The sequence below is a fragment of the Dermacentor silvarum genome, chromosome 7 (assembly GCF_013339745.2).
Source record: "Dermacentor silvarum isolate Dsil-2018 chromosome 7, BIME_Dsil_1.4, whole genome shotgun sequence".
Classification (NCBI taxonomy): domain Eukaryota; kingdom Metazoa; phylum Arthropoda; class Arachnida; order Ixodida; family Ixodidae; genus Dermacentor; species Dermacentor silvarum.
Window position 1 is genome coordinate 158,807,193 of NC_051160.1, and position 25,916 is coordinate 158,833,108.

Consider the following 25,916-nt stretch of genomic DNA (forward strand, 5'->3'; position numbering starts at 1 on the left):
CCTGCCATTAGAGCTGTATATTCAAATCCCCCACCATTAGACTTGATGGACGCTCCGTGCTTTCGGCGCGGAAAGCGATTCAGGAAAAGGTCAGCCGTACGGGTGTCGAAATCGCATCGCTTCACAGAACATACTTTTCTTTGGAGGCCGACGAACGCTTTGGGCGTAGATTTCATAGAGTGCTCGTCCTTTCCTCGGACGCCAAGCCCGTCGGCCAGCGCTGTCGCACAAAAACAACTCAAGTAAACAAGTATCTCATGGTCGCAACTCACTACTTTTGACTGCACAGGTTAAGAAACAATAAAATTACCCGCGTCACCTAATTCAGACAAACGTCGACATGTGAGGGAGGCGTATTGTAACAGGTGAACTTTACGAGCGCGCCTTTCCACGCACTCCAAGAGCTGCATTGCATTTGTGGTCTCCGGGTTCTCTCAAGCAGCCTTTGTCCCTAAGGCTTAGGCTTGACGGCCAACTCCCTTGTGCTTGCCCCTGTACTACCGGGGTTCAGCGGTATCAGGACTGGCAGAAACACGACAACGCACGATAGTGTAACAAGTACAAACAGGGTTTATTGCTCCAGGGGGAATTCGCTTGGAAGCAGGCTATAGAGTCGACCTCGACGTTTGTCGGGGTCGAGCGTGGTCGAACGAGGTAGGGCACGACAAAGGAAGGGAACAAGATGGTTACCTGAGCTCCGTCCTTCGTCGCGGCTCGCAGTCGTCCCTCCTCTCCCCGTCGTGCGCCGGTCGCGCCGATCGCGACCGCCCCGCCTCGTTCTGGGCTCGGTCCAATGGGCGCGGGACTCCGCGGCCACGTGCCAGTCTACGTATGTGACCGGTTCGAAGGGAGGGGTTGAGATCGCGCCGCCGGGAAGCCGCCTGGCCTTCCCGAGCGGGAGAACCGTGCAAGGAGCGTCTGCTCTACTCGCGTCTCCTGGCGCGCCTCTGGACGTGCGGAATTATTGGTTTCCATAATTCCCACATCCCTCCCCCCTTAAGACCGATGGTAACTTGGGCTCAAGTTACCCACTGAGCCTGGTGGGCTCACAACTCCAGGAGGTCGACCTCCAAGGCCTCCTCCTGTCCGAGGTCGACGGCCTCCGCGCTAGGTTCCGGCAGCTCCGGTCCCAGCACCAACGCCGCGAATTCCGGGTCCCACGCCATTCGGGCCCGCACCTCAGCCGCGTCTCGGTGGGGGGACCGGTCTTTCCTGGGGGTCCCGGCCTTCACACGGTCCCGGTGCAGCCTCGAGGCCTCGTGCCGGGCGAGGTTTACCACGAGGCCGCCACAGGCCTCGCAGTATTTGGCCCCGGGATCGGTGGCCAGGACCACGCCGGGTTGGGCCGCCCCGAAGTCTTGGAGTGTGCATCCCTTGAAGATACGTGGCACACTCTCCAAGGCGAGCGCGGACGGCACCCGCATCTGGTCGCGCCAAGGTGCTGCGCTCGCATAAACTCGGGGCGGCTGGTCCCCCACTTGGCCGGTCCATGTGGCGATGGTCCGACGCGGTTCCCGTGCTGGTCGTGGGTTTGGGTATTCCGGCCGGCTAGCGTCGTCCCGGGGCACTCGCTCTCCATCGCCCCGGTGCTGGGATCGATCCGACGATCCGGAACCACCCTCATCGCGGTAGGCCTCGTGCCCTCGTGGTCGCCGGTCGAGCCAGGGACGGCGTGACCTCGCGCTCGTCGCGCGTTGCCCGGGCCGCCTCCGGCTGCATCGGTCCGCTGGCCGCCTCCGGGTCCACGCCGCCTGGCTTGAGAAGTTCCCGGCATCGGATGTTGTTGGCCGACGGTCGGGGTCCGGTGTTGCACGTTTGTCGTCATCGCTAATCGTAGCGGCCGTGTTCACTCGTTCGTGTCAGGAAGGCGAAGGCCAGGGCGAGGGTAGAGAGGGCGGAGAGGCTTCTGTGGCTCAGGGGACATCCGGGGTAGTCGAGAACTCAGCGCTCCCTGCCGGTTGACTGGGGAACTAGTCCTGAGGAAGAGCGCTTTCGCTGCCTCCCTACACACTTTCTTTTTTTTTTCTCTCTCTCACCGCCGGCCGCTCCCTCGTTGGCTTCTGGTGTTGTAGCGGTGTGTAGCGCTCGATGTGTGGTTACGCGTCTCCGGGGCAGCCGCTTCCTCAGTGTCTTCCCTACGGAAGTAACGCTTCAGCTCCCCGACGTGCGTTGGGGCGCTGATACGACCTGTGCTCAGGTCTCTTAGTTGGTAGTTTAGTCGCGAGAATTTCTCTGCCACTTCGAAGGGTCCCACCCATTTGGGTGCCAACCCCGCCGCAAACCCGGTGCTCGCGTCGCTGAGTGCGTGATTGCGTTTCAGGACCAGGTCCCCCGTTTGGAATTCCATGTCCCGGTGCGCCCGGTCGTAGGCGGCCTTTTGACTCGCCCTTGCCCCTTAACGGTTGCTACTCGCTTCTATCGCGGCGTTTGCCAGGCGATCACGCAGTTGCCGGGCATATTCGGCGATTGCTGCTTTTGCTCCGGGTTGTCTGTCCGTTTGGCCAAGATTGTGTCCGTCGGTGTCTGGAGATCCCTCCAGAACATCAGAAAAGCTGGCGTAAAACCCGTCGAACGGTTTTCACTCGTTCTTAGGGCGAAGGAGATCGCATCTAGGTGCTCGTCCCAGTCGTTGTGTGCTTGGGCGTATGCCCCAAGTAGTGGCTTCACATCTCGATTCCGGCGCTCCGTCACGTTCGACTGAGGATGGTAGCACGTTGTCTTCACCTGCCGGACACCCATCGCTGCGCATGTATCTCCGAAGATTTTCGACGTGAAATACGATGCATTGTCGGTGATTTGTCGCTCGGGGAACCCATAGCGACAGAAGGTCTCCGATAGTTTTTTCAGGACCTCCTTCGTTGTCGCTGCTCGTAGTGGGTACAGTTCAGCGATTCCACTGAAGTGGCAAGTGATCACTAGCACAAATTTGTGCCCTCTCTTACTGCGCGGCAGCGGTCCGATCAAGTCGCACGCCACGAGTTCCCAAGGCTTCGTGCTCACGATCGGTTGTAACAAGCCGGGCGGCTTCCCGCCTCTCGGCTTCCTTGCTTGGCAAACGTGGCAGGTTTGCACGTATTTACATACATCACGCTTCATGCCCGGCCAGGTTGCGAACCGACACAGTTTCTTCCATGTCTTTGATGCGCTCCCAGGCCATCTGTGTCGTGGTAATGCTGCAATGCCGCTCGTCTGAGCTGGCGTGGGATGACGGCTTTGAATCTCTCGTTTGAGTCTTCTTTGCCTGGCACGTATTTCAACAGAGCCCCGTCCCCATCAAGCAGATAGTTCTCCAGCTCACCGTCCGAGTCCGCGCCCCCCGTCGTACCGGCGGTTTTTGGGTGCTCTCCGACTCGTCTCTCCGGGTCCGTCTCTTCTCTGAGGCTGGCGACCAGGTTTTGACAGTGAGCGTCATCCTTTTGAGCGCTGACGAGCTGATCTCTGCTGAACGCAATCTCGAGGGGCGGTCTCACCCCAACGAGATGCACGTGCTCTTGGGTTTGTGCCGGCGGGGTTTTCCCCTCTCCCCGGCTTCCCTTCGATGAGAGCGGCTCGGCCGCCCCCTCCTCCTCCTCGCGACCGGCCGGCGGCGCGTCTCTCACCGGCGCCCGTGACAGCGCATCGGCGACCACGTTTGTGGTTCCTTTGCGATAGCGGATTTCGAACTGGAAGCGCTGTAAGGTCGGGGCCCAACGCGCAAGCCTCCCGCTCGGCTCACGGAGGCGGGTCAGCCACGTCAAGGCCATATGATCGGTCTCGACCGTGAACCTCGTTCCCTCTACGTACATCTCGAATTTTCGGAGTGCATAGATGACTGCCAAACATTCTTTCTCCGTCACTGAATAGTTGCGCTCCGCCGGCGTCATCGCGCGGCTTGCGAATGCCACCGGGCGAAGCTCAGTCTCTTCCGCCTGAAGGAGTACTGCGCCAATTCCGAAATCGCAGGCGTCTGTCTGGATCACGAAGTGCCTGTTTAGGTCCGGTAGCTTCAATGAGGCTGTGTCTGCGATGGCCTGCGCGAGATGGCGGAAGCTTTCCCGTTGCTCCGGCCCCCATTCCCAAGCCATGCCCTTTTTCAACAACTTTGTCAAGGGGGCTTGCATGCGTACGCAATTGAGAATGAACTGTCGGTAGTAGCCTACCATCCCAAGAAAACGGCGTATACCACTCACGTCTTGCGGTTCTGGAAACTCGACGATTGCTCGAAGTTTTTCCGGGTCTGGGGACACCTGCCCTCGTTCCACCCGGTAACCGAGTAGGCTCACTTCTGTTCTGCAGATTTGCGCCTTGGCGGGGTTGAGTGTGAGGCCGGCCGCCCGGAGTTTTCCCAGGACGTCTCGAAGACGATCCAAGTGCGCTTCGAAGGTGTGCGAGTATACGACGATATCGTCGAGATAGGCGAGCGCGTGGTGCCATTTGGCGTCCCCGAGTACGCGGTCTATCAGCCGTTGAAACGTGCTCGGACTTCCGGAGAGACCGAAGGGCATCCGTACGAATTCGTAGAGGTCCCTGTGACAAGTAAATGCCGTCTTGCACTCGTCGCCTGGTCGCATCTCTACTTGGAGATAGCCTTTGCTAGCATCCAACGTCGAGAAGTACTTCGGTCCCCCGAGGTTGAAAACTATCTCGTCCACTCATGGGAAGGGATACGCATCCTTCTTCGTGACCGTATTTAGTCGCCGGTAATCCACACAAAGACGGGAACTGCCATCCTTTTTGGGGACGAGCACGACTGGGAAACCCCAGGGGCTCGTGGACCGCCGAACGATACCCGCATCGAGCAGCTCCTGTAGCGGCGCGTCAATTGCCTCCCGTTTGGCAGGGCTGACCGGTCTAGGGTTGGATTTCCAAGGCTGCGCGTCGCCCGTCTCGATGCGGTGTTGCACCAGCTTCGTGCATCCTGGGCGGTCTGTGAACATCTCATCGAAGTCGTTTAACAACGATAAGACGCGGTCTCGCTCGCGCTCTGTCAGATCCTCGGCGTCCGCCAGGAAATCGCACCTTTTCTGATCCGGTCTCGGCGAAAATCCGTGTTGACAAGTCGCCGCCAGCGGTTCCGGCCGCTCGCGAGGCGCGTTGCTCTCGCCGAAAAGATTCCTCCTTTCCACTTCGGCGAATACCGGTGCGGCGAAAGGCGTGAGCAACGGGTTTTCCCGGTAGCCACCGTTGCGGAAATCGATTACAATTCCACTCTTCGCTAAGAAACCTCGGCCGAGGATTACTGGGACGGCGAGGCCAGCCAGATGAATGAATCGCTGCCTCTGCCGCCGCTGATTCCAGCGCACGACGAGTCGCACGCCGCCGTTCGAGCAGGCCTCTCCGCACGCCAATTGGAGAGGTAGTTTTCGCTGCCGCAACTTGACCCCTCTCTGCGCAAGGTGGGAGACGGCCTCGTCTCCGATCATTGATGCGCTTGCCCCGGTATCGAGTAACGCTTTGAACTTAGTCCCCGCGATTGCGAGGTCTATGAAGGGGGCATTCCCGTTGTTCTGCGCTCCGACTCGAAAGACAGAAGATGCCGCGATGGTGTTTGCCTCGCGGGCCGTTGCCTTGGCAGCCGGCACTGTTACCGGCGGCCCGTCTCGTTTCCCTGCTGGTTAGGGCACTCACGCGCGATGTGTCCCGTCTGGGCGCAGTTGAAACAACGTACGGTATTCCGCGTCGTGGGTTGTGCTAAGCCGGGCTGCTCCGCCGATCTCCAAGCATCGGGCTGAGGACGGTCATCCGTGATCGCGTTTCTAGCGGATCTGCCTAGTTTCGGCACTGGCCTGTAGTCGTCTGATCGGGCGTGATGTTGTGCGCTGCACCTGCATTTTGACTGTATTGCCTGCGCGGTCCTCCACCCGCATGCGTAGGGATCGAGGGCGCGGTCCGAGATTTCGAACGGCGCCGTTGCACCTGCGGACCGACCCGGCATCGCAGCGTGCTCGCTGTTCGTGCGCCCGCTGCCGTGCCAAGCGCAGCTTGGTTCCAAGGACTCCGATGGCGGCGGCGGTGGTCGGTACGCACGGGCTGCCGAGATTTCGGCTTGCACCCTGCGTGATTCTGCGGCCAGCTCGTTCAGGTCTCTGCAGCGTGAACTCCGCAGATAAAGTGCAAAGGTAGGGTGGCTTTGTCGAATTACCCGCTCCACTCACTCCGTGTTCGAAGCGCTCGGATCAGCATACTCGAAAAGCTCCTGCATCGCCCGAACGTATTCCACCAGCGATTCGTCTGGGGCCTGTGTGCGTAGTTTCAACTTCCTCCGCATCTGCAGTCAGTAGTCATACGGGAGGAATTCGTCTCTGAACAGCCTACGAAACTCGTCAATGGTGCTCGCCGTGTGGCCTACCAAACGGTACCACCGGGCGGCCTGGCCGACTAGAGCAACCGGGAGAACTCTCTCCAACACCGCGCTCTCGCGCATGCCAGTCGCTTGCTCGTACTGTCGCAACGCCAGTAGGAAAACGTTGGCGCTCATCTGATCGCCGTAGCCACTGTACGTCGGTATCGGGACTCCGATACGAGGCCCGGGTGAAATTGCGGTTTGCAACGCCTGCTGCAAAGCGCTCGCCAGAAAGTGCACGGGATTTGCCGCGTCTGCAGGCTTTCCTCCGCTATTGGAACCTCCGAAACTGTCCGGCCCGATTGCGGAGGTCCCTGTGTTTACTGGGAACGGGTCACTATCGGGCTCAGTGACGCGTGGTGATCTCGCTGCGCGACCGAGAGCCGAAGTAGTTGTGCCGTTTGGCCAGACTGGGTGCGCGCCCAAGGTGGCCGGGGCGGCTGCGCCCGCGGCGCGTGCTGTTGTTGTGGGTACAACCCCGTCTGAGTTGAGCCCTAGGTAAGGCACGCCGAAATTTTCCGACGTTCTGGGGACGCGTGTGGCGGCGAGAGATTCTTCGCCGTTCGAAACAGGTCTCTGGGAACCGCCGCCGTAATCCGTTATGTTTACGGCGCGCACGGAGGGAACCAATATTTCGCCGAGTGACGAGAATAGATTCGGTAGCTCGCCGACATGTGCCGGTGTGTTGGTGAGGTGCGCGGGGTTGGGCACTCCTACATTTGTAGGGGGTATGGGAATGTTGTACGTGCTTTCACGGCCCACGTTTGTGGGTGACGCGGCCGCTGAAGCAAGGCCTGAGTTTTCCCTGGCTTGACTGCAGATCTCGGCTAACTCCATGAGATCGTTCAGTTCGTACTGTGGGCTCGTCATCGTGTAGTGGGAACCGGCTGCTCGATTGCGTCTGCAAGCGAGAATTCACGTTGGGCGCCAGTTGTAATCTCCGGGTTCTCTCAAGCCGCCTTTGTCCCTAAGGCTTAGGCTTGACGGCCAACTCCCTTGTGCTTGCCCTGTACTACCGGGGTTCGGCGGTATCAGGACTGGCAGAAACACGACAACGCACGATAGTGTAACAAGTACCAACAGGGTTTATTGCTCCAGGGGGAATTCGCTTGGAAGCAGGCTATAGAGTCGACCTCGACGTTTGTCGGGGTCGAGCGTGGTCGAACGAGGTAGGGCACGACAAAGGAAGGGAACAAGATGGTTACCTGAGCTCCGTAGTAGTAAGTGGTTCTTGAGGAAAGGGAAAGGTTGACGCTATCTTCTGCAGCTAGCGTCAACCTTTCCCTTTCCTCAAGAACCACTTACTACTACGGAGCTCAGGTAACCATCTTGTTCCCTTCCTTTGTCGTGCCCTACCTCGTCCTTCGTCGCGGCTCGCAGTCGTCCCTCCTCTCCCCGTCGTGCGCCGGTCGCGCCGATCGCGACCGCCCCGCCTCGTTCTGGGCTCGGTCCAATGGGTGCGGGACTCCGCGGCCATGTGCCGGTCTACGTATGTGACCGGTTCGAAAGGAGGGGGTGAGATCGCGCCGCCGGGAAGTCGCCTGGCCTTTCCGAGCGGGAGAACCGTGCAAGGAGCGTCTGCTCTACTCGCGTCTCCTGGCGCGCCTCTGGACGTGCGGAATTATCGGTTTCCATAATTCCCACACATTGCAAGTGATAACGGCGTCAACGCCCGCCGCAATCGATGGGCGCTTTTACGGTGGGCGCTGAAAAAAGGTATTTATTGATAATGATCAAGTAAAATAGAGTTGTATCTTCTTTTCCCGCCATGTGTATATAAAATGGATTAGGAATTTTAGTTTCGTTTGATGAACCTAACTGCGTCTCGCTATGAGTTAAAAAACACTTTTTTTTCTTTCCCAGTGTTTATTCTCTTCAAACATAGTCACGCTTCAATCGCTGCTTCCATAACCAGCCTTGCTGATGTCGGTGACAATTTGTTCTGAACCGCTTTTCGCCCGAAGCTTGGCGACCTATGTGAATCGACCTTGCAGATTCATTCCACAAAAATAAGGTTACTAATCAATTTTATATAGGCATGGTGAGAAAATAACAACTCTATTTTACTTGATCATTATCAATAAATACTTTTTTTCAGCACCCACCGTAAGAGCACCCACCGATAGCGGCGGCCGTTGACGCCGCTGTCACTTGCAATGCAATGCAGCTCTTGAAAGTGTGCAGAAAGGCGCGCTCGTAAAGTTCACCTGTTACAATACTACCCCCTCACATGGCGTCCTTTTTTGCTCGTTGAAGTTTGTCTGAATTTGGTGATGAGGGTAATTTTATTGTTTCTTAACCTGTTCAGTCAAACGCACTGAGTTGCGACCGCCAGATAATTGTTTACTTTAGTTGTTTTCGTGGGACAGCACTGGCCGACTGGTCTTGGCGTCCGACGAAAGGACGAGCACTCTACGTCCAAAGCGTTCGTCGGCCTCCAAAGAAAGTATGTTCTGTGCACCGATGCGATTTCGGCACCTGTACGGATGAACTTTTCCTGCATCGCTTTCGGCGCTGAAAGCTCGAAACGCCCATCAAGTCGAATGACGGGGCATTTGAACATAAAGCTCTAACGGCGCGCCTCCGAAAAAAAAATTCGCGCCTGTGAGAACAAAATGACATCACTTCTGTTTTTAACGGATATGACGTCACGTGATTTTTTCTTCCGCCGGATGTGTTCCCTCCTCATACAGATGGCGCTAAGCCCCATGAACCGCCATGTTTTGAACGTATGGGCTTCTTTGGAAGCTTCGCTACCAGGTATATATTTACCTTGTAATGTTCCTGTACCTTCGGAAAAGTACCACCATCCTTTGAACAACGCCGCTTCTCTCTCTCCTGTATCTGCGATTGGACGATGATAGCGGGAGCTTTAACTTCTTGATATTTTTTTATCGCCTCAGAACCATGTCGAAAGGGTCGAAAGTCACTCTGCGCAGGCGCGATCGCCGGCGGCTGCGGCAGCGGCGCGCGATATAGGGACTTGGAAGACCACGGCGTGGGTACTGCCACCTGTAGCTCGATCTGGCAGCCAATACGGCTGCGATAGCCGCCACCAATCGAACAGGCATGTCATGTACATGGTAGCTGGCTGCCGCAGCTGACAGCGCTTCAGTTGAGCTCTTAAGTTCCGCCACCAAAATTAACGGTTTTTACAATTATGTCGCGCATTATTAAATTCAACTTCCTTTCTAGGTGTCGTATAGGAGCGACGTGCAAGCGTGTAAGTCGGGCAAGTTGCTCTGGCGTTGCGTTGCTGTGCCCGAGGGCGTGGGATCGAATCACGGCCGCGGCGGCCGCATTTCGATGGGGGCTAAATGCAAGAACGCCCGTGTACTGTGCTTTGTGTGCGCGTTAAATAATGCCAGAAGGCCATAATCAATGCGAAGTGGAATAGCTACGGCGTGCCTAACAATTATAGCGTGGTTTTGGCATGTAAAACAAGATAAGTCATACATATTTCATAGACGCAGACGCCTCGCCCAGTTCAAAAACACATGAGGAACTTGCAGTCTGTCGTATTTTGGGACATTTGTTGCCTGACGTACTGCTGTCTGACGTCTGTGGTCTGACGTCTGTAGTCTGAGGCCCTGTAGTGTACGTCCTGCAGTCTGACGTTCTGTGTGGTTCTTGATCAACATTTAACTTAAAAAAAGATGACAGAATTCTTTAGGACTGCGTAAACTAGTTCGTTTAAAAATAGTAAGACGTGAAAGATAAAAAAAGTAAAAAGTAAACACAAATTTGCTCATTCGGGGCTTCGAACTTACGACCTCACACTTCTGAACCCAGTATCTTACCACAGTTTACAAAATAAAACAAAACGGATACGCAGCAGTTGTCGCAAATGCGGTGATTTCGATCAGCAGCCGATATTGAGGAGCCTGGTACGGCGAGTGTTTGTGCCTCGTCGTCACTACGGAATTAAGACAATTGGCGATGTCGACTTTAATACCGGTATCGGTGCTATCTGTATTTCCGGATTCAGAGAAAGCACCTTTGAATACCGCGTAAGAGAAAAGTGCAGTGTATACCATCGATGTGAAACTGACATAAAATTTTAAAGCATCGCGGCGAAAAGCGCTTCTGTCGCGAGGCACGAGCTTATGTCGTTGCCATACAAAGTGGCAAATTTCTGATGACGCGGCAGAAAGCGTCTGTCGTGGCGATAGAGTTCCTGTTTCGACTTCAGAGTCGTTGTCGCGGAAGAAAGTTTTTGTTGCGACTTCGGAACTTTTGGTGTCGTTCTGTTTTGACGTCCGAACTCTTGGTCGTCGCGACAGGCTTTTTCTGTTGCAACGTCCGAATTTCTGTCGTAACGTAAGAATTGTCTTTCGCAACTACAGAAACGTCAGAAACTTCTCTCATACGACAGCAATTCCTGTAGTCGTGACAGAAATTTCTGTAGTTGCGACATAAATTTCTGTTGTCTTTTTCAACCGGGCGGGATTGGCGATGGACAGGCGAATAACCGGCCAGCCGCCAGCTCTTTTGCACATCCCGTCGTGGTGGATACGAAGAGTCCTTTAGACTATGCTGTGGATCTTGGTCCGAGAACAACTGTCTTTCATATCAACATGCTCAAAAAGTATGAGCAAAGCACAGACGGCGATCTTCCATCGGTGACAGCTACCGTTGTGATGACAGCCGACCAACTGTACACCGAAGATGAGAACTCCCTGCATGCTCCACTCGTCCAAACGCAGACATGGAGAGATGTGACCATATGTCCTAAGCTAAGTGGGGACAAACGAAAACAAACCGAGGCCCTCCTTTCGTGCTACCAAGACATCTTTTCTGGCTTACCAGGGAAGACAGATGTTTTACAGTGCCGGCTCAAACTGACGACTGACACACCCATTCATTTCCGGCAGTACCCAACGCGGTTTGCCGTGAAGGAATCAGTTGGAAACGAAGTTGCCGAAATGTTTCGTCTTGGCATCATAGAAAAGTCCACATCTGCGTATCAAGCACCGATTGTGGTTGTTAAGAAGAAGGACGGCACGATGCGCCTATGTATTGACTTTCGTCAACTGAATAGTGTTATTGTTCCAGACTCGGAACCAATACCACATCCCGACGTAATGTTTGCACAACTCACTGGTCGGCGATACTTTTCGAAGTTTGACTTCACCAAAGGGTACTGGCAAGTACCCATGGCTACCGAGTCCAAGGAATTGACAGCATTTTCCTGCGACTCGGGCCTGTATAAATTCCGATTCATGCCGTTCGGCATAAAAACTGCACCCACCGTATTCAATCGAATAATGAGGGAGGTAGTTGGCGACATTCCCAACGTCTACTATTATTTTGACGATGTTCTTGTCGCAACTACAACTTGGGAAGAACATCTCGCGACACTACATAATATATTTCGCCGTGTGCGATCGGCACATCTCACCGTCAAACCAAAGAAAAGTGAGATAGGTTCCCCGACGACAAGTTTCCTTGGTCACGTTGTGGGACAAGGCATATTACAACCATTGAAGGATACATCGGAGAAAATTGTTTCTGCAAAACCACCCGGGAACAAGAAAGAACTTAGAGCCTTCCTCAGACTCACTGGATATTATCGAGAACTCGTTCCCAACTACGCAGAGCTCGCCCATCCTCTCACGGAGCTCAGAAGGAAAGGGAGCCCAAATATACTCGACTGGCGCAACATCCACCAGGATGAGTTTGAGCAACTGAAACAGACACTCTCGCACCACCCTGTATTAAAGGCGCCCGATCTTGAAAAACCATTTGTGCTGCACACAGATGCATCATCACGAAGTCTTGGAGCCGTCCTGTTACAAGAATACGACGGACACCTGCATCCAGTGTCTTACGCCAGCAGGAAACTGCTACCACGCGAGGCGCCATATTCGACAATTGAGAGAGAATGCCTCGCCATCGTCTGGGGTGTACAAAAGTTCCACATAAACCTATACGGCCGACCTTTCATCCTGCAGTCTGACCATCAACCACTTCGATATATCAATTCTGCACGACAGGTCAATTCCCGAATATTGCGCTGGAGTTTATTGCTGATGGACTACGACTTCCGCGTCGAATATATTCGAGGATCCGATAATGTGGGTGCAGATTACCTCAGCCGACTATCTAGCATCCCTGAGTAGACTGTCGATATATGTTAAGTGCGTGGGTCAAGTTACGTACCCCCAGACTGTAACAATTGTCCCGCATCCCGTTCTCAGTACTATTTGTGTGACCACCCTCGCCTGAATCACCACCTCGCTACACTTGCACCGGGGGGAAGTGTGGTAGAAGGACGACCTGTGATCGGTGTGCGGGGCCGATATTCAAAAATGCGCGGGCTTTTCGGTGCTTGTGCTCGGCGTGCGGGGCCGAAAAGCGCCGGAGTGAGCGTCGCTGGTGCGCGTGGTCGGTGTGCGTGCCGGGAGAGACCATCTGGAACGACGGGGCCGCCAGGCTGACAGAACGGGCAGTGCAGCGAGATGGAGCGGACCGAGCGCCGGCCCACGTCCCGGCATCCCGGTCCTGTACTGCAAACCGGGCGCCGCCCCGGCTTCTGCCATCGTCGCGGGTCCTGCTGGGCAGGGCCTCGTCCCCGTTAGCACGACCGCTGTCGTGCTGCCAGGCTCGGGCTACGTCCCACAGCCCTGGTCCTGTTCTCCAAAGCGGGCGTCGTCCCGGCTTTCACCCCACTGCTGTGCTGGGCTTTGTCCTGGCTCGCAACCCAGCGCCGTGCTGCCGAGCTCGGGCTACGACCCAGAGCTAATGCTCCGGAACCGGGCTACGTCCTGGTGCCATCCTGAACTTCAACTGCTGCCCGTACCCACCGCCGTCAGAGCCAAGTCCGCCGAGCCGTGGCCACGAGGCCGGACTCCTGATTAGCATTGTGAGTGCTCGAGCGTGACAGTTACCCAAGTATATCTGTATAGTTTATGTGTTCCCGTATTCGTCCCATGTGCCGTTTCGTATCATAAAGACATCTCTTTGTGTCTCTGGTTGCCTTCTTGTGCGTCTGGCTGACCAGCGCCCACACAGTTGCCCACAAACACCCTGTATTCGGATGTCGTTTTTTTCGTAGCAATGTCTTTGCAGAGCCGTTCTCGGTGCATTAGCAGGAACACCCAATTGATTACACTAGCAATAATAATAAAACTCACACGCTTTTTTAATAACGCGTTTGTCAATTCCTAAAGCACACAATTTCTATAAATATATTTAGCTACATGTCATTTATGCATTACTGTACGATTCTGAAGATGGGATGAACGAAATCACCGAGGCGTGAATTTTATCCTGAGTCCACTGCGAGGACGAAGCACCATTTCGAATGCAAGCGCCACCTGGTCTCGGTGATCAAGAGATTCGATCTTGAAGCGGCGCAATATGTTGGCGACCACAATCTTCTCTTCCGCTAACGCAAACTTTTGGCCTGAAATGTTGAGAAGAAAAATTGAAATAATGAGGAAGTTTCAAGTTTGAAGTTTTATTTGCTTCAGTACACACTGTGAAACGATATACAAGTTAGGAGCAATATACACGAAGCGGTCCCAAAGTGAAATCACACTAATGGAACCTCTCATAGTTAATACATGAAATAAAAAAATGCAGTGAGGTGTCCTAAGTGCAAACAAATGCGAATAAATAAAAGAGGCAGTAAATTGTAGAACTCCACATTTGGGTAACCGCAAAAAACTGATAAGTTACATCGAATGCTGATTGAAAACATCAAAACGTCATTAGACAGATTACACAGAACATAGAACATAAGTAGAACCGCCTTGACCCGATACGGGGTAATTGCGAATTATCAAATGCAGAAAAAGGGATGTATGGCCTCAGAGTTCGCTTAAATTATGAAAGCGATGATTTAGTTTGCATTTCATAACGTAAATTATTCCATAGTTTAATTAACAAAAGCTCCTTTGGATGAATGCCCAATTGGAACTTTTTGCATAAGATTCTTTTGCAATGAGAGTCTAGTGACGTTGTGATTAATGATCTCATTTCTATCGATGAATTGAAGCGATATGCAAACATTCTGACATTATAATTAACCAAATCAAGAACCTGGAGTATACTGAGATGAGGAAACAGAGGAGAGACATGAGAATCGCGAGGGCTCCATGTAATCGCACGGATGGCTTGATTTGGATTTCATTGAAGTGGAGCTTGGTGGGTTTTGTAAGTCTTTACCCCAAGGTCTAATGCAGTTTTTTGAGTGAGTGTAGATGAAGGCATAGTGAAGTGTGATTAGGATTTGTTGGAAGTAATGTCGTTTTTTTAGAACAATTCTGATTCAATGAGATATCTTATTCAGCAAGTGCACAATGTGAAGGTTTCATTTTAAGGAATTCTTTATTTTAACACCCAAAACGGTAAACTGTTCAGTCGGTGGTATGGTATGGGAGTTGATACCAACTGGGGGTACATCTGAAAGATCAGGAGACCTTGAACTGAAAATGGTAAACTTATTCTTTGAGGGGCTAATATGTAACCTGTTTCTTTCACACCACACAGATAAATTCATCAGGTCAGATCTTAGTTGGGATGTTAAAATGTCGAAACAGGTAATAAAGTAGTCAGTGTGGTACACTCAGCATGGAATAAACAGTCAGTGGATTAAGAAATGCAACCAGTGAGAGCATTAATATAGAGTACAAATAAAAGAAGATCCAGTATGGAGCCTTGAAGGACCCAAATATTTCTGGCAGATAAAACACCCGATATATTGCTTCCTTTTGTGTAAGAAACAATTTTAGTGGGGTACCATTGGTTCCGTAAGCAGTAATTTTAGTGTATAATATTATTACAGTCAAATAGTGGAGTCGAAGGCTTTGCTGAAAACAACAAATGTGGAGCCGGCATAGTTCCTTTCACCAGTTTGCCATTTACATCTGCTGGTGAAAGTTATTAACGCAAGGTCAGTATAGTATTCCGGTCGAAAGCTGAATTGTTTTGGGTGCAGCATGTGAAATTTTTGAAGGTAACAAGATAGTCTAACTTTGATAAGTTTTTCGATTAGCTTGCTGAATAAACGAAGGATAGAAATAGGTTTATAGTAGGTAAATGAAGATTTATCGCCTTTCTTGACTATGGAAATTAGTTTGCTATGCTTTTGTTCTTCGGGAAATACAGCCGGTTTCAAAAATGAGATTCATAATGAATAACCACACGTGTGTGATGTCAACTATTGGCTTCATATGGCTTGTGCGAATATGTTAAATTCCTTAAGTGGTTATTTTCACATTAAGAAGAGTGTTTCCTACTTTACCAGGTGAGGTGGGATAAAAAATAGGAATGTGCTAAATGACGTGAGATCACAGGTGTATCTGGTGGCGAATTTATTTATTTATTTACGTATTTACACACCCACTTAATCACAGCTCCAAATTGGAGTATTGCGTTGGTGGTGAGGGGGCGGTAAAGAAAACAACATATGGCGAAAGCAGGAGAACATAAGCAACACAGGAAATCAAACAACCGAAAAAATATGCCGTTTAACGTCAAGCAAACAAGGAAAATTGGCAGCAAAAATTTGAATCAAGTAACAAAAACACACTGGGCGATTAGAAATGCGCATGGCTCAATAAAATCCCTGGCAAAGAATGCAAGCGTATGTCCACATATAATCGGGCGGACATTTGGAGATCTGGCGGAAAACCGTGTGGAAGATTTGAAAACTGGGCGGATGCCTGATTAGAAAAAAATGCGCTAAATGCATTGGCAATTTTTGTTGGACCAGAAAAAGCAACCCCATCCTGCACAATATTTGTTATTTGCGAGCAGACGGGGTTGTTAAGAAATGAATTTATTATTCGCCGTTGCTTAATTGATAGAGTATGCCGGAACGATTGATTACATTCTCATAATAGCATTTGTTTGAGTTCTTTTATTGATTTTTACGAATATTACAATATTCCTTGTAGCACCCTTTTTAATCGTATGTTAAATGGTTGCTTTTAAATCTTTTTGTACAAGTTATCTTCTTTTATGTAATGATTTTAACAAGCCTGTAGTTCTTGCAGAAGCACTAATAGATGCAGTATTAATCCAATGAAATTCACTGCATGCTGATTGAGCACTGTTTAAAGATGTAACTCCTTTGTAACTGTTTAAAGATGAAACAAACCGAACGCGTATCGCCGTCGCGAACAACCATGCATCATACGTTACAGGGGGTACAGACGAGACGACCAGACCAACTTCAGGAGGGAAAGAGTCACACTCTTTCATCCATTTCGGCGCGAGGTTGACATCTTGAATGAAATCGAAATGCTCTACGAGACGCACCTGCAAAGCATCATAGCGAAGAAAAAATTCAGAGCCCTTCCACTATGTGAAGATGGAAGACCAGCGAAGCTGTACTTGTTGATGACTACATTGAGTCATATATGGTTAACTGCTGTACTGATTAAAGATAGACACAAACACATAAGTCCGTTGTTGTCATCCTCTTTTCTCTTTACTTTGTCATTATGGTAACCATCGCTTTGTGGTCACTGATGTACTGCAGTTCATTACCTATGCTTTCGCTCCCCCTCCCGCTTCTGTTAGCGAAGGCGATCCTCACGGGCACGCTGTTGTTCTTCATCGGTCACAGAGCGGCTATGCGATGTTACGGATCCTTCGAACGACACGCGTTCGGCTATACACTGTAAACGTCAATAAGCCGAAAAGGGTATTCTAAAGGCTGCGACGTCCCTTGAGACTACGTTCCTGAAAGCCGCGCTCCCTCACAGTGGTGTAGAAATGTTTAGCGTCCTCCATATTTCTCCATCGAAAAATGGGGATGAAAGAAGGAGGGACAGCCTCAATTTTACAACTTTTTAAAGAGGGAGTTTAGAAGAGAGAAGGCTTCCGTAAACGTAAACGAAGTTCTATTTCTTATTCTATTTTATTTTTATTTTATTTTCATTTATTATACACATGCGTTGGAAGTAAACGAGCAATGAGATATATATTGTTCAAATGTTTTTTCTGCAAAATTAGACATTTCCAGAGTGCCAGTGAAATTCTTCAGAACGATATAATAGACTATTTGTTCGTCTCGTAGACCAGAATGTCCTGTCGCGCTGCAAGATCGCCCCCGACATCTCACTTTGGAAGCGGGACTAGGACTTTGATGGCTTCGGTCGCAGAATGTCCTCGCTTCTGTTCGTTTTCCCATCAATTGAAAGTGAAACTGAAGCCAAAGCCCGCGAAGCGCCACTGTCGTCGGCGTTGGTGACCCACCCGTTTTGCTCTTCGTAGTTCTTACGCGTGTGTCGGTATGTGTGCTTGCGAGAGAATTTGTGCGACCGTCGGAGTGTTTCGTATACTGTGGTACATTTATACCGCGCAGAAGAACTACTTGCACCGGTGCGCAGCACGGCGGTGATCGGCCGCCGCGAAGCCATTGCTTTTATTGCGATAGCAATTATATGGACACTCCAAGCGCATTCCTGCCAATGCCGTCATCGTCGCCGCGCGCCGTGCGGTGTCTGTGCGAGTGAAAGCGTACGAGGGTGAACCGGCAATCGCGGATCAATGTAGCGCACGCGAGGGAGAAAGGAACCGCGCGGTCTCTCGCGCGCGAGGCACGGGAGCGAGGTGACGGAGAGGGAGGGGGTGCGTTATGCTCCGTCGGCTGCTGCTCACAGCGCGGCCGCGCGGACACAGTATCTTGAAAGCGATCTGCGACGTGGGTGAAGTGCGCGCCCGCGCGGGCCTCATCTGCGAAGCGATCTGCGATGGGGACAAAGTGCATACGCCGAGTGCCGGTAGCTTCGTAAGCGCTGTGCCTTCGTCAATTTGCCCACTGTTTTCTCGCTCCGGCGTTTTCACAGCGAGTTTCCGCGGTCATCGAGTGAGATGTGTTCATGTTTACCTGTGCGCGCCTGACACCGTGCTTGTCTATTTAGTCAGTAAGCGAATGTTTACAACTTTATACGGCCCATTAACTACTATGCTTGCTTCGTATAGCTCTCTACTAATTTGCTATTGCTATCGATGCTTCGCCTTTCGGGCGAAACTGCTACTTTTTTCGTTATCTGTGCACAATACAGTTAGTATTGTGGCTCTTCGCGCGGCCGTGCTCGGGCCATTCCCCACTGCGCCCCGATATGCAAACAGCTAGTGAAGCCTCACCCACAGACTTGCAGAAATCGGAGTGCGTACTGCGTCGACTGAACAGCGCGTTTCGGATGACCACTTGCCCAACTTGCCTTTTACATTATGCGGCTTCTTTAGCTGCGGTGGTGAGTGGTTGCGTACGGCGCGGATCCAATGAACGTGACGCTCAAACTTTTCTTTTCTGAGACAGATTCTGAGAAAAAGAACTAGCTGCCGCGCAGATCTAAGTGCAGCTATTTGTGGTGTCAGCTAGCTTCTAAAAAAGTCCGTGTTCTTTTTTTTCCTTCTGGCGTGCTGAAAATGATAAATCGAACAAATTCAAAAAGGCCTGCACATTTGTCTGCTTGGGAAGGCTTTGAAGTACTTTAGTAATGTGTTCAAGTGCACGTCTTGTGAATGCGTACTCGGACATCAGTTACGTTTCACTGCATTAAAAGAAGGCACCTAACTATTGTGAATTTTTTTCTTGTTTCTAGTCCTTAGTGCTGTCAGCCAGAACGTTATACCTGGAACTAGAAATGACCCACATGCGATTTCATTCACTCAGTTTCGATCCAGAAAGTGCATACTAGTGGAAGGCACGCATGATTACGTGTATGTGCAACATTGTGTTGCACACAGAGAGGCATATGTGAGAGTAATGTAGAAACCCACTTAACATTAATACACTCTGCAGTAACTAATAGTTATGCATTACACTTAAAAAAATAAAAAGCAATTTCAATAAACGACCACATGTGTTCTTGTTTCTTTTTTCTTTTTAACTCAGTGAGCGGTGTCCTACCTTATGAAATTTTTTATTTCCACGTGGTCGAGCGGTGTGGCTGTCATTGTATTGCTTTGAAGCTTCTACAGTAGATGTGCTCTTAGTAATTGGGACAATTTCTCAAAACAAGTATGTATCAGATAAACGTGAATTCTTGCAAAACGTGGCACACTCGTTGCTGTAATTGCCTTTGCAAAGTTATTCAGAAAAGCAACTTTTATAGCTTCAGTAACTCATTCATCGTGGCCGCTTCAGCTGACCATTTCTGAGCTTGACCATTAATTTCATAGCAGCAGCTTCCAAAAGCTCTAGTATTGAGCGCTTATACTGCTTATTTTCAGATACGTTTACACCATACTAGTCTACAAAACTAAAACCTAAACAGCTAGAGGCCACGTTGTTTAGACAGGGACCTGATCATCAAGAATATATGCGATAGTATGGAAGCAAGAACAAGTAATCACAGGCAAATGTTTATTGTCAGAGGGGTGCAACAATAATACAGCTCATCCAGTGGAGGCACGGAAACCAGATAATAGCCACAAAACAAAGCCTCTTGTATGTCGCAGCCATTTTAATCAAGAATGACATTTAACTCCAGTTTATGCCTAATGAAGCCTTGCCAATTATGCCATTTTACTAGCACTACTGCCCTGTACTGCTGTGTTCCTGAATGGTGGTTCACATTTGCAGGCTGCAATAGGTGTAGCGACATCCATCATTCGTGCATAACATGTTCTGTACAATACACACCTTGCTGTAAGGAAAAAGAGTAACAATATAGCTTTCTAACAATTCTCGGCAATTAACTTGAGAGAGCCGTTTCCAACCGCACAAGGCTAAGCCAGCATTACCTTGTAGCATCCTCGTCAGTGGCGCAGCCATGGGGGGGAAGGGGAGGGAGTGGGCACACCAGGAGCGTAACCCCGTGATCCCGAACTCAAAATTTCTGTGTACCTGGCATAGAACGATGTGCAGGCATGCTTGCCTGCCCCCTCACACACCCCTATTACAAAGTCAAATGCATGCCCCGCCCCCCAAAATACACACACACACCACCAAGAAGTTCTTGGCTACTGCACTGGTGTTTGTTACATGAGGCAGCAGTACTGATCCTTGGTCTCGATATTCACCAGCTTGGAATACTATCAAAGTGACTAGGCAAAATAAAAAAGAGACCAATGTCAACCCTCCACCCGATATAAATGATTGTTCCTAAATGTGGAGGAGCATGTACTGAGGTAACCGGTGACATTGTTTGGTCTGTACTTCAGCGATGCATTATTTCATAGGCTCAGTTTTACTGGTTCTCACTGAAGCAGAGGGACCAGATTTTGATCAATATTCAGAACGTGATGAGGGCAATAGCTACTCTCCCTCACAGTACCTCGATGTACACTCAAGAACATGCCCAGCTGAACACCATAGCAGCATTAGCAATCGAACGTGAACGAGCATGTGCATTTTATAGGCCACTTGTTGCAGTTGCTTCTGAACCCTTTGACCATTTCCCAACGCGTCAGTATTGGAGTGCTTCAAGTAGATTAACTGCCCCTGCAAATGCGCTTGCATTACAGAAGAGACCAAAGTACTTGCTACAAGAAGAGACCAAAGGTCATGTTAATGGTTTATACAGATGTTCCTTTGGACAATGTATTTTGTACAGACGCTGCTATTACAGGAAACGGAAGCATGGTATTGGTGAGCCTTATGCATTTCCGTATTTATGAACATAAGGAATATGCGATGGATGTCTGCAACTCTACTTGAGCTCCGTACCACACATGACAAGAGTCTGCTGAATGGGGCTGGTACATGGTATAGGAATAGATGACGCCAATCAGGCAGCCTCATGTTTATCAAACATCGCCAAATACAAACATACACAAATTCCACTAAACAGCTGAAGCAAGTCAGTAAAAGTCACGTTACTTTGTCAGTTGTCAGAAGATAAACAAGCTTCACAATAACTCACTTTTTAATGTTTGCCTACACTGGGTACAGCTCTGGCCCTTTCAATGCCATGGCTGATAAAGAAGCACACAACAATATGAAGAACACGTATTTCCCACACCTCTTGCACCAGACTCGCTTCATAATCATCATCATCACCATCATCAGCCTATTCATGTCGACTGCAGGACGAAGGCCTCGCCCTGTGATCACCATTTACCGCTGTCTTGCGCTAGATGATTCCAACTAGCGCCTGCAAATTTCCTAACATCATCACCCCACCTAGTTTTCTGCCGTCCTCGACTGCGCTTCCCTTCTCTTGGTATCCATTCTGTGACTCCAATGGTCCACCGGTTATCCATCCTACGCATTACATGGCCTGCCCAGCTCGATTTCTTCCGCTTACTGTCCGCTAGAATATCGGCTATCCCCCCTTGTTCTCTGATCCACACCACTCTCTTCCTGTCTCTTAACGTTAGGCCTAATATTTTCCATTCCATTGCTCTTTGTGCTGTCCTTAACTTATTCTCGAGCTTCTTTGTTAGCCTCCAAGTTTCTGCCCCATATGTTAGCACCGGTAGAATGCAATGATTGTACTCTTTCCTGTTCAATGACAGTGGTAAGCTCCCATTCATGATTTGGCCATGCCTGCCGTATGCACTGCAACCGAATTTTATTCTCCTGCAAATTTCTCTCTCATGATCAGGGTCCCCTGTGAGTAATTGAGCTAGATAAACGTACTCCTTTACATTCTCTAGAGCCTGACAGGCGATCCTGAATTCTTGTTGCCTTGCGAGGCTATTGAACAATATTTTTGTCTTCTGCATATGCATCTTCAACCCAATTCTTACACTTTATCAATTAAGGACCTCAATCATTTGTTGTAATTCATCTCCATTGTTGCTGAATAGGACAATGTCATCTGCAAACCGAAGGTTGCTGAGATATTAGCCGTTGATCCTCCCTCCTAAGCCTTCCCAGTCTAAGAGCTTCAATACTTCTTCTAAGAATGCAGTGAATAGCATTGGAGAGATTGTGCCTCCTTGCCTGACCCCTTTCTTGATAGGTATCTTTCTACTTTTCTTGTGGAGACCCAAAGTTGCTGTGCAATCCTTGTAGATATTTGCTAAGATATTCACGTATGCCTTCTGTACTCCTTGATTACGCAATGCCTCTATGACTGCTGGTATGTCTACTGAATCAAATGCCTTTTCATAATATATGAAAGCCATATAGAGAGCTTGATTGTAATCCACAGATTTCCCTATAACCTGATTTATGACATGGATATTATCCATCGTAGAATATTCTTTCCTAAAGCCAGCCTGTTCTCTCGGTTGGCCGAAGTCAAGTGTTGCCCTGATTCTATTGGAAATTATCTTGGTGAATATTTTATACAATACTGAAAGCAAGCTAATGGGTCTGTAATTCTTCAATTCTTTAACGTCTCCCTTCTTATGAATGAGTATAATGTTAGTGATTCAGCTTTCTGGTACATTTGAACTCATGAGGCATTGCGTATACAGGGCCGCAAGCTTTTCAAGCATGATATCACCTCCATATTTTATTAAATCGACTGTTATTGCATCTTTTCCATACTCGCTTACTATCTCCCTACCCCCCAAAAAAATCGCTCTGTCGAGACACACATGCTTTTATGCTCAAGAAATATGTAATTTATCATAAGGAAATATGTAATTTTAACAATGTGAGCACAGGCATTTTACTCATTGACCACGAATAGAAAGAAATGTCTTTGCTGTTTGAATGAAGAGAGCAATCTTCTGCAGTTGTAGTGAGTCAGTGTAGCTTCATGCAATACTGTTTCACAGCAGTTCTGTAGAAGCATCATTATGGGCTGCCAATTATAGACCTAGTTGTGCTAGTCCCTTGCTCTGAACGTGACCTTTAATAAAACAGTGTGTCTAAAAACAGCAAGTGTTCTTTCAAATGACGCATCTTTGAATATGAGTAGAATTTTGCCTTTTGAGATTTTTTATCATCCATGGTGGAGTGATTAAATTGCCAGTGTATCTCTATAAGGCATACTTCTAAATGTGCACATGGTTACGAAGCTCGACATTTTGAAACCAAGGACATTTCAGGGAAACATAAATGTATTGTTGGAAAATTTAGTACAGTGTTACTCTACTGTTAGAAAGGTGATTCAGAAGAGCTTTCTAACTCCATTGACTAAGTTATTGCTTGATTGCAATAATTAATTCCCCAGTGACTGGATTGAGTAACTCTGGTATTGTTAGTCTGCTGTTTACTGTCGGTGATATACGCATCATATCAGTCTTGGAGCTCAACTTTCAAGATCCAAGATAAATGTCATGGGTGACTTAATCTAGGAATACCTCAAACAGATGGTTTTATCCCATTAGCAGTGTATCAACAACCATGTCACCATCAGTACGGCTGTGAAAAAGTGTCAATCTTTGTTCAGCCGACCATTGAGGCCTCCCCGCCAGCTAACTTGTCGACCTCACGGATAGTATTACCTCCATGCTAGGCTACCTGTTTATGAGCCTTTTTTTTAGAAACTCTAAGTTTCTACCGTGTTCCAGCACGTGATCTTGCTCTATGATCTGCTTCGCGTATACCTCAGTGCTCACGTGGCAATCAATTATTAAGGCGAAAGCCTTAGGTGTCTATGTTGGCGGTGCGCTTGGCGGTGAGCTTGGAGAAACTGCGCCATGAAAAATGGCCGGCGCCGCAAAGAGTAATAAAAGCATGTCAGAAAATGTTCTTTTTTTTGACGTGACATTTCTTAGAGAGGCTCCTGGAAAAAAAGTAAATTAGTGGCTTTGAAAAAAAAATTTGGCACATTTCGGTCTGGGTGGGAATCAAACGCGAGCGTCCGCGGTGCGAGGCGAGCACGTTTCCTTGAAGCCACGGCTGCTCCGTGGTTCTGGCTTTGGGCCTAGTCACGTGCCTGATTGCACACGTCACGTGGTCACAGAGACATGCTCGTGCCGAACTCGCGCGTTCGTCGTCTGCTTCCACAGCTGGCTCCGACGCCACTGATCATGCCAGCGTTCCCATACGGCCCCTCCCTCTGCGAAGGCACTGACGACACTGGCCCACTTCCAGTAGGTCCGGCGATTCCGGCGAGTTCTGTCGTGCGTTCCGATGCAATCAGGCTTTCTCCTTCATGTTTTACAAACGTCTAACACTTGCTTAATTTTCATAAAGCTAGTCTGGTGCCAGCGGTACAACGACGCGGCGTTTTGCGGTAAGGATCCATGAGCCCTCCAGCCTCTCCAAACATGCGCGCACTGAGGGATTCCCTAGGTATACTTGACTGTGGCGCGAAATACATTTCTTCTGTCCCCTTTTCACTAAATGTATTTCACGCCACAGTCAAGTATACCTAGGAAATCTCAGCACCAGCTTGCCCGAGAAGTTTTTTTTTTTAAACTGAGGGATTCATTTCGCAGAAGTAGCCAGACAACAGCGCCGGTGTTCTCGTGCATACCTCGCAAGATCGTACACATAGCGAAATGAAACAAACGCAACAGCTCGCGGGCCGTGCGTGAGACCGCCACTGGCAGTACGCCGCACATCAAAAACGCGAGAAATAAGAGAAGGCAGGGATCGGGACGTGTACATGATGCTATCCCCTGGCTTCGGTTTGGGAGACCGCAGGAAATAAACTTTGCTTGTGGAAGCTAGACGGGGCAAGTAGCGAGAGTGTCCATGTTGGCAGTCAAGCCCGCAGCATGAAATCATGGGTTCGCGACACTTCAAACATTTCTATCTCGGCTAATTATTAACGAATGCGAAAAATTATTGTGGTAGAACGCCTCCCAGAGGGCACGTAAAAATATACAGCATATATCGAAAGTTTGCTATGTGGCCTGGTGAGGGGGGTCTTTAGGGGCCGGAGGTGTGTGGAAAGACAATGTGAGCGATCGCCTATCTTTCCACTTTGGAGATACCCCATGCAGCTCCGATCCGGCCGATAGCGATGCATATTGTGTCCAAAAATGGCCGATCCATCGGTTGATTCGACGAAATGCGTGAGCACAAACCGTTCGCAAGCCTTAAGTAAGTTAACGCCTGAAAATGACACAAAAGGCTTCCTAACAACGCCTAACGCATGCCACTTCACGTTCTACAAAAAGAGACGTGCCATCACAAGACATGTATGGACCTGTTAAACGCCACAAGCAGTCTGCCAAGTCCGCCGCAGACCCGCCACAGCGCTATTTCTTCCTCTTCCTTGGCACCCAGTTGTCGGTTCCGAAGTGCGACGTCAAGCGCAACCTGTACACCTTTTGGCAATTAAGGTGAGAGGTGACACCCCTTTTCCTCATTCACACACCATCTCTCACCTCCCGTCTCAACCTCTTTCGTCCTCTCCACCTGCGTAGTCACACACTTCCATCCTCCCCTCTATACTTTCCTCCTCTCCCACGGCATGAGGTCCCTGAGGGACGCCACCGGGTTTTCGTTCGCATGAGCGCTTTATTGCCGACACATTAATGAATGGAAGTGAGTAGATGTGTGTGGGTGAGAGAGAGAAGGGATAAAGGAAAGCCAGGGTGAGTAGATGTGTTGAAAGCGCGACTTACCGATGCAGTTTCGCGGACCCGCTGAAAAAGGCACGTAGGCATACGGATGGCGCCCTCTGCAGTTCTCTGGTAGAAACCTCTCCGGGTGGAACTCCTCGGGCTTCGGAAATACCTTGGGATCGCGATGCAGGAAGTAGTTGGCGATCTGCACGAGTGTTCCCTTGGGGAGGGTTTTGCCACCTGCACGAAAATTATTATTATTATT

The 25,916-nt window shown here is 49.8% G+C and overlaps 1 protein-coding gene and 1 pseudogene across 1 annotated transcript in view; both read right to left on the reverse strand.

Annotated features, from left to right (window-relative positions):
* Nucleotides 1-5,563: 5,563 nt before the first annotated feature.
* On the reverse strand, nucleotides 5,564-7,192 carry LOC119459304 (uncharacterized; annotated as a pseudogene).
* A 6,260-nt stretch (nucleotides 7,193-13,452) lies between these two features.
* Nucleotides 13,453-25,916, reverse strand: part of LOC119458620 (cytochrome P450 4c3-like) — a 95,599-nt gene continuing 83,135 nt past the window's right edge. The window contains exons 11-12 of the mRNA XM_037720463.2: nucleotides 25,712-25,891; nucleotides 13,453-13,730 (exon numbers count right to left, since the gene is read on the reverse strand). Coding sequence (XP_037576391.1) covers nucleotides 13,573-13,730; nucleotides 25,712-25,891 — 338 coding nt within the window. The 3' untranslated portion in view covers nucleotides 13,453-13,572. The remainder of the gene's footprint in view (nucleotides 13,731-25,711; nucleotides 25,892-25,916) is intronic.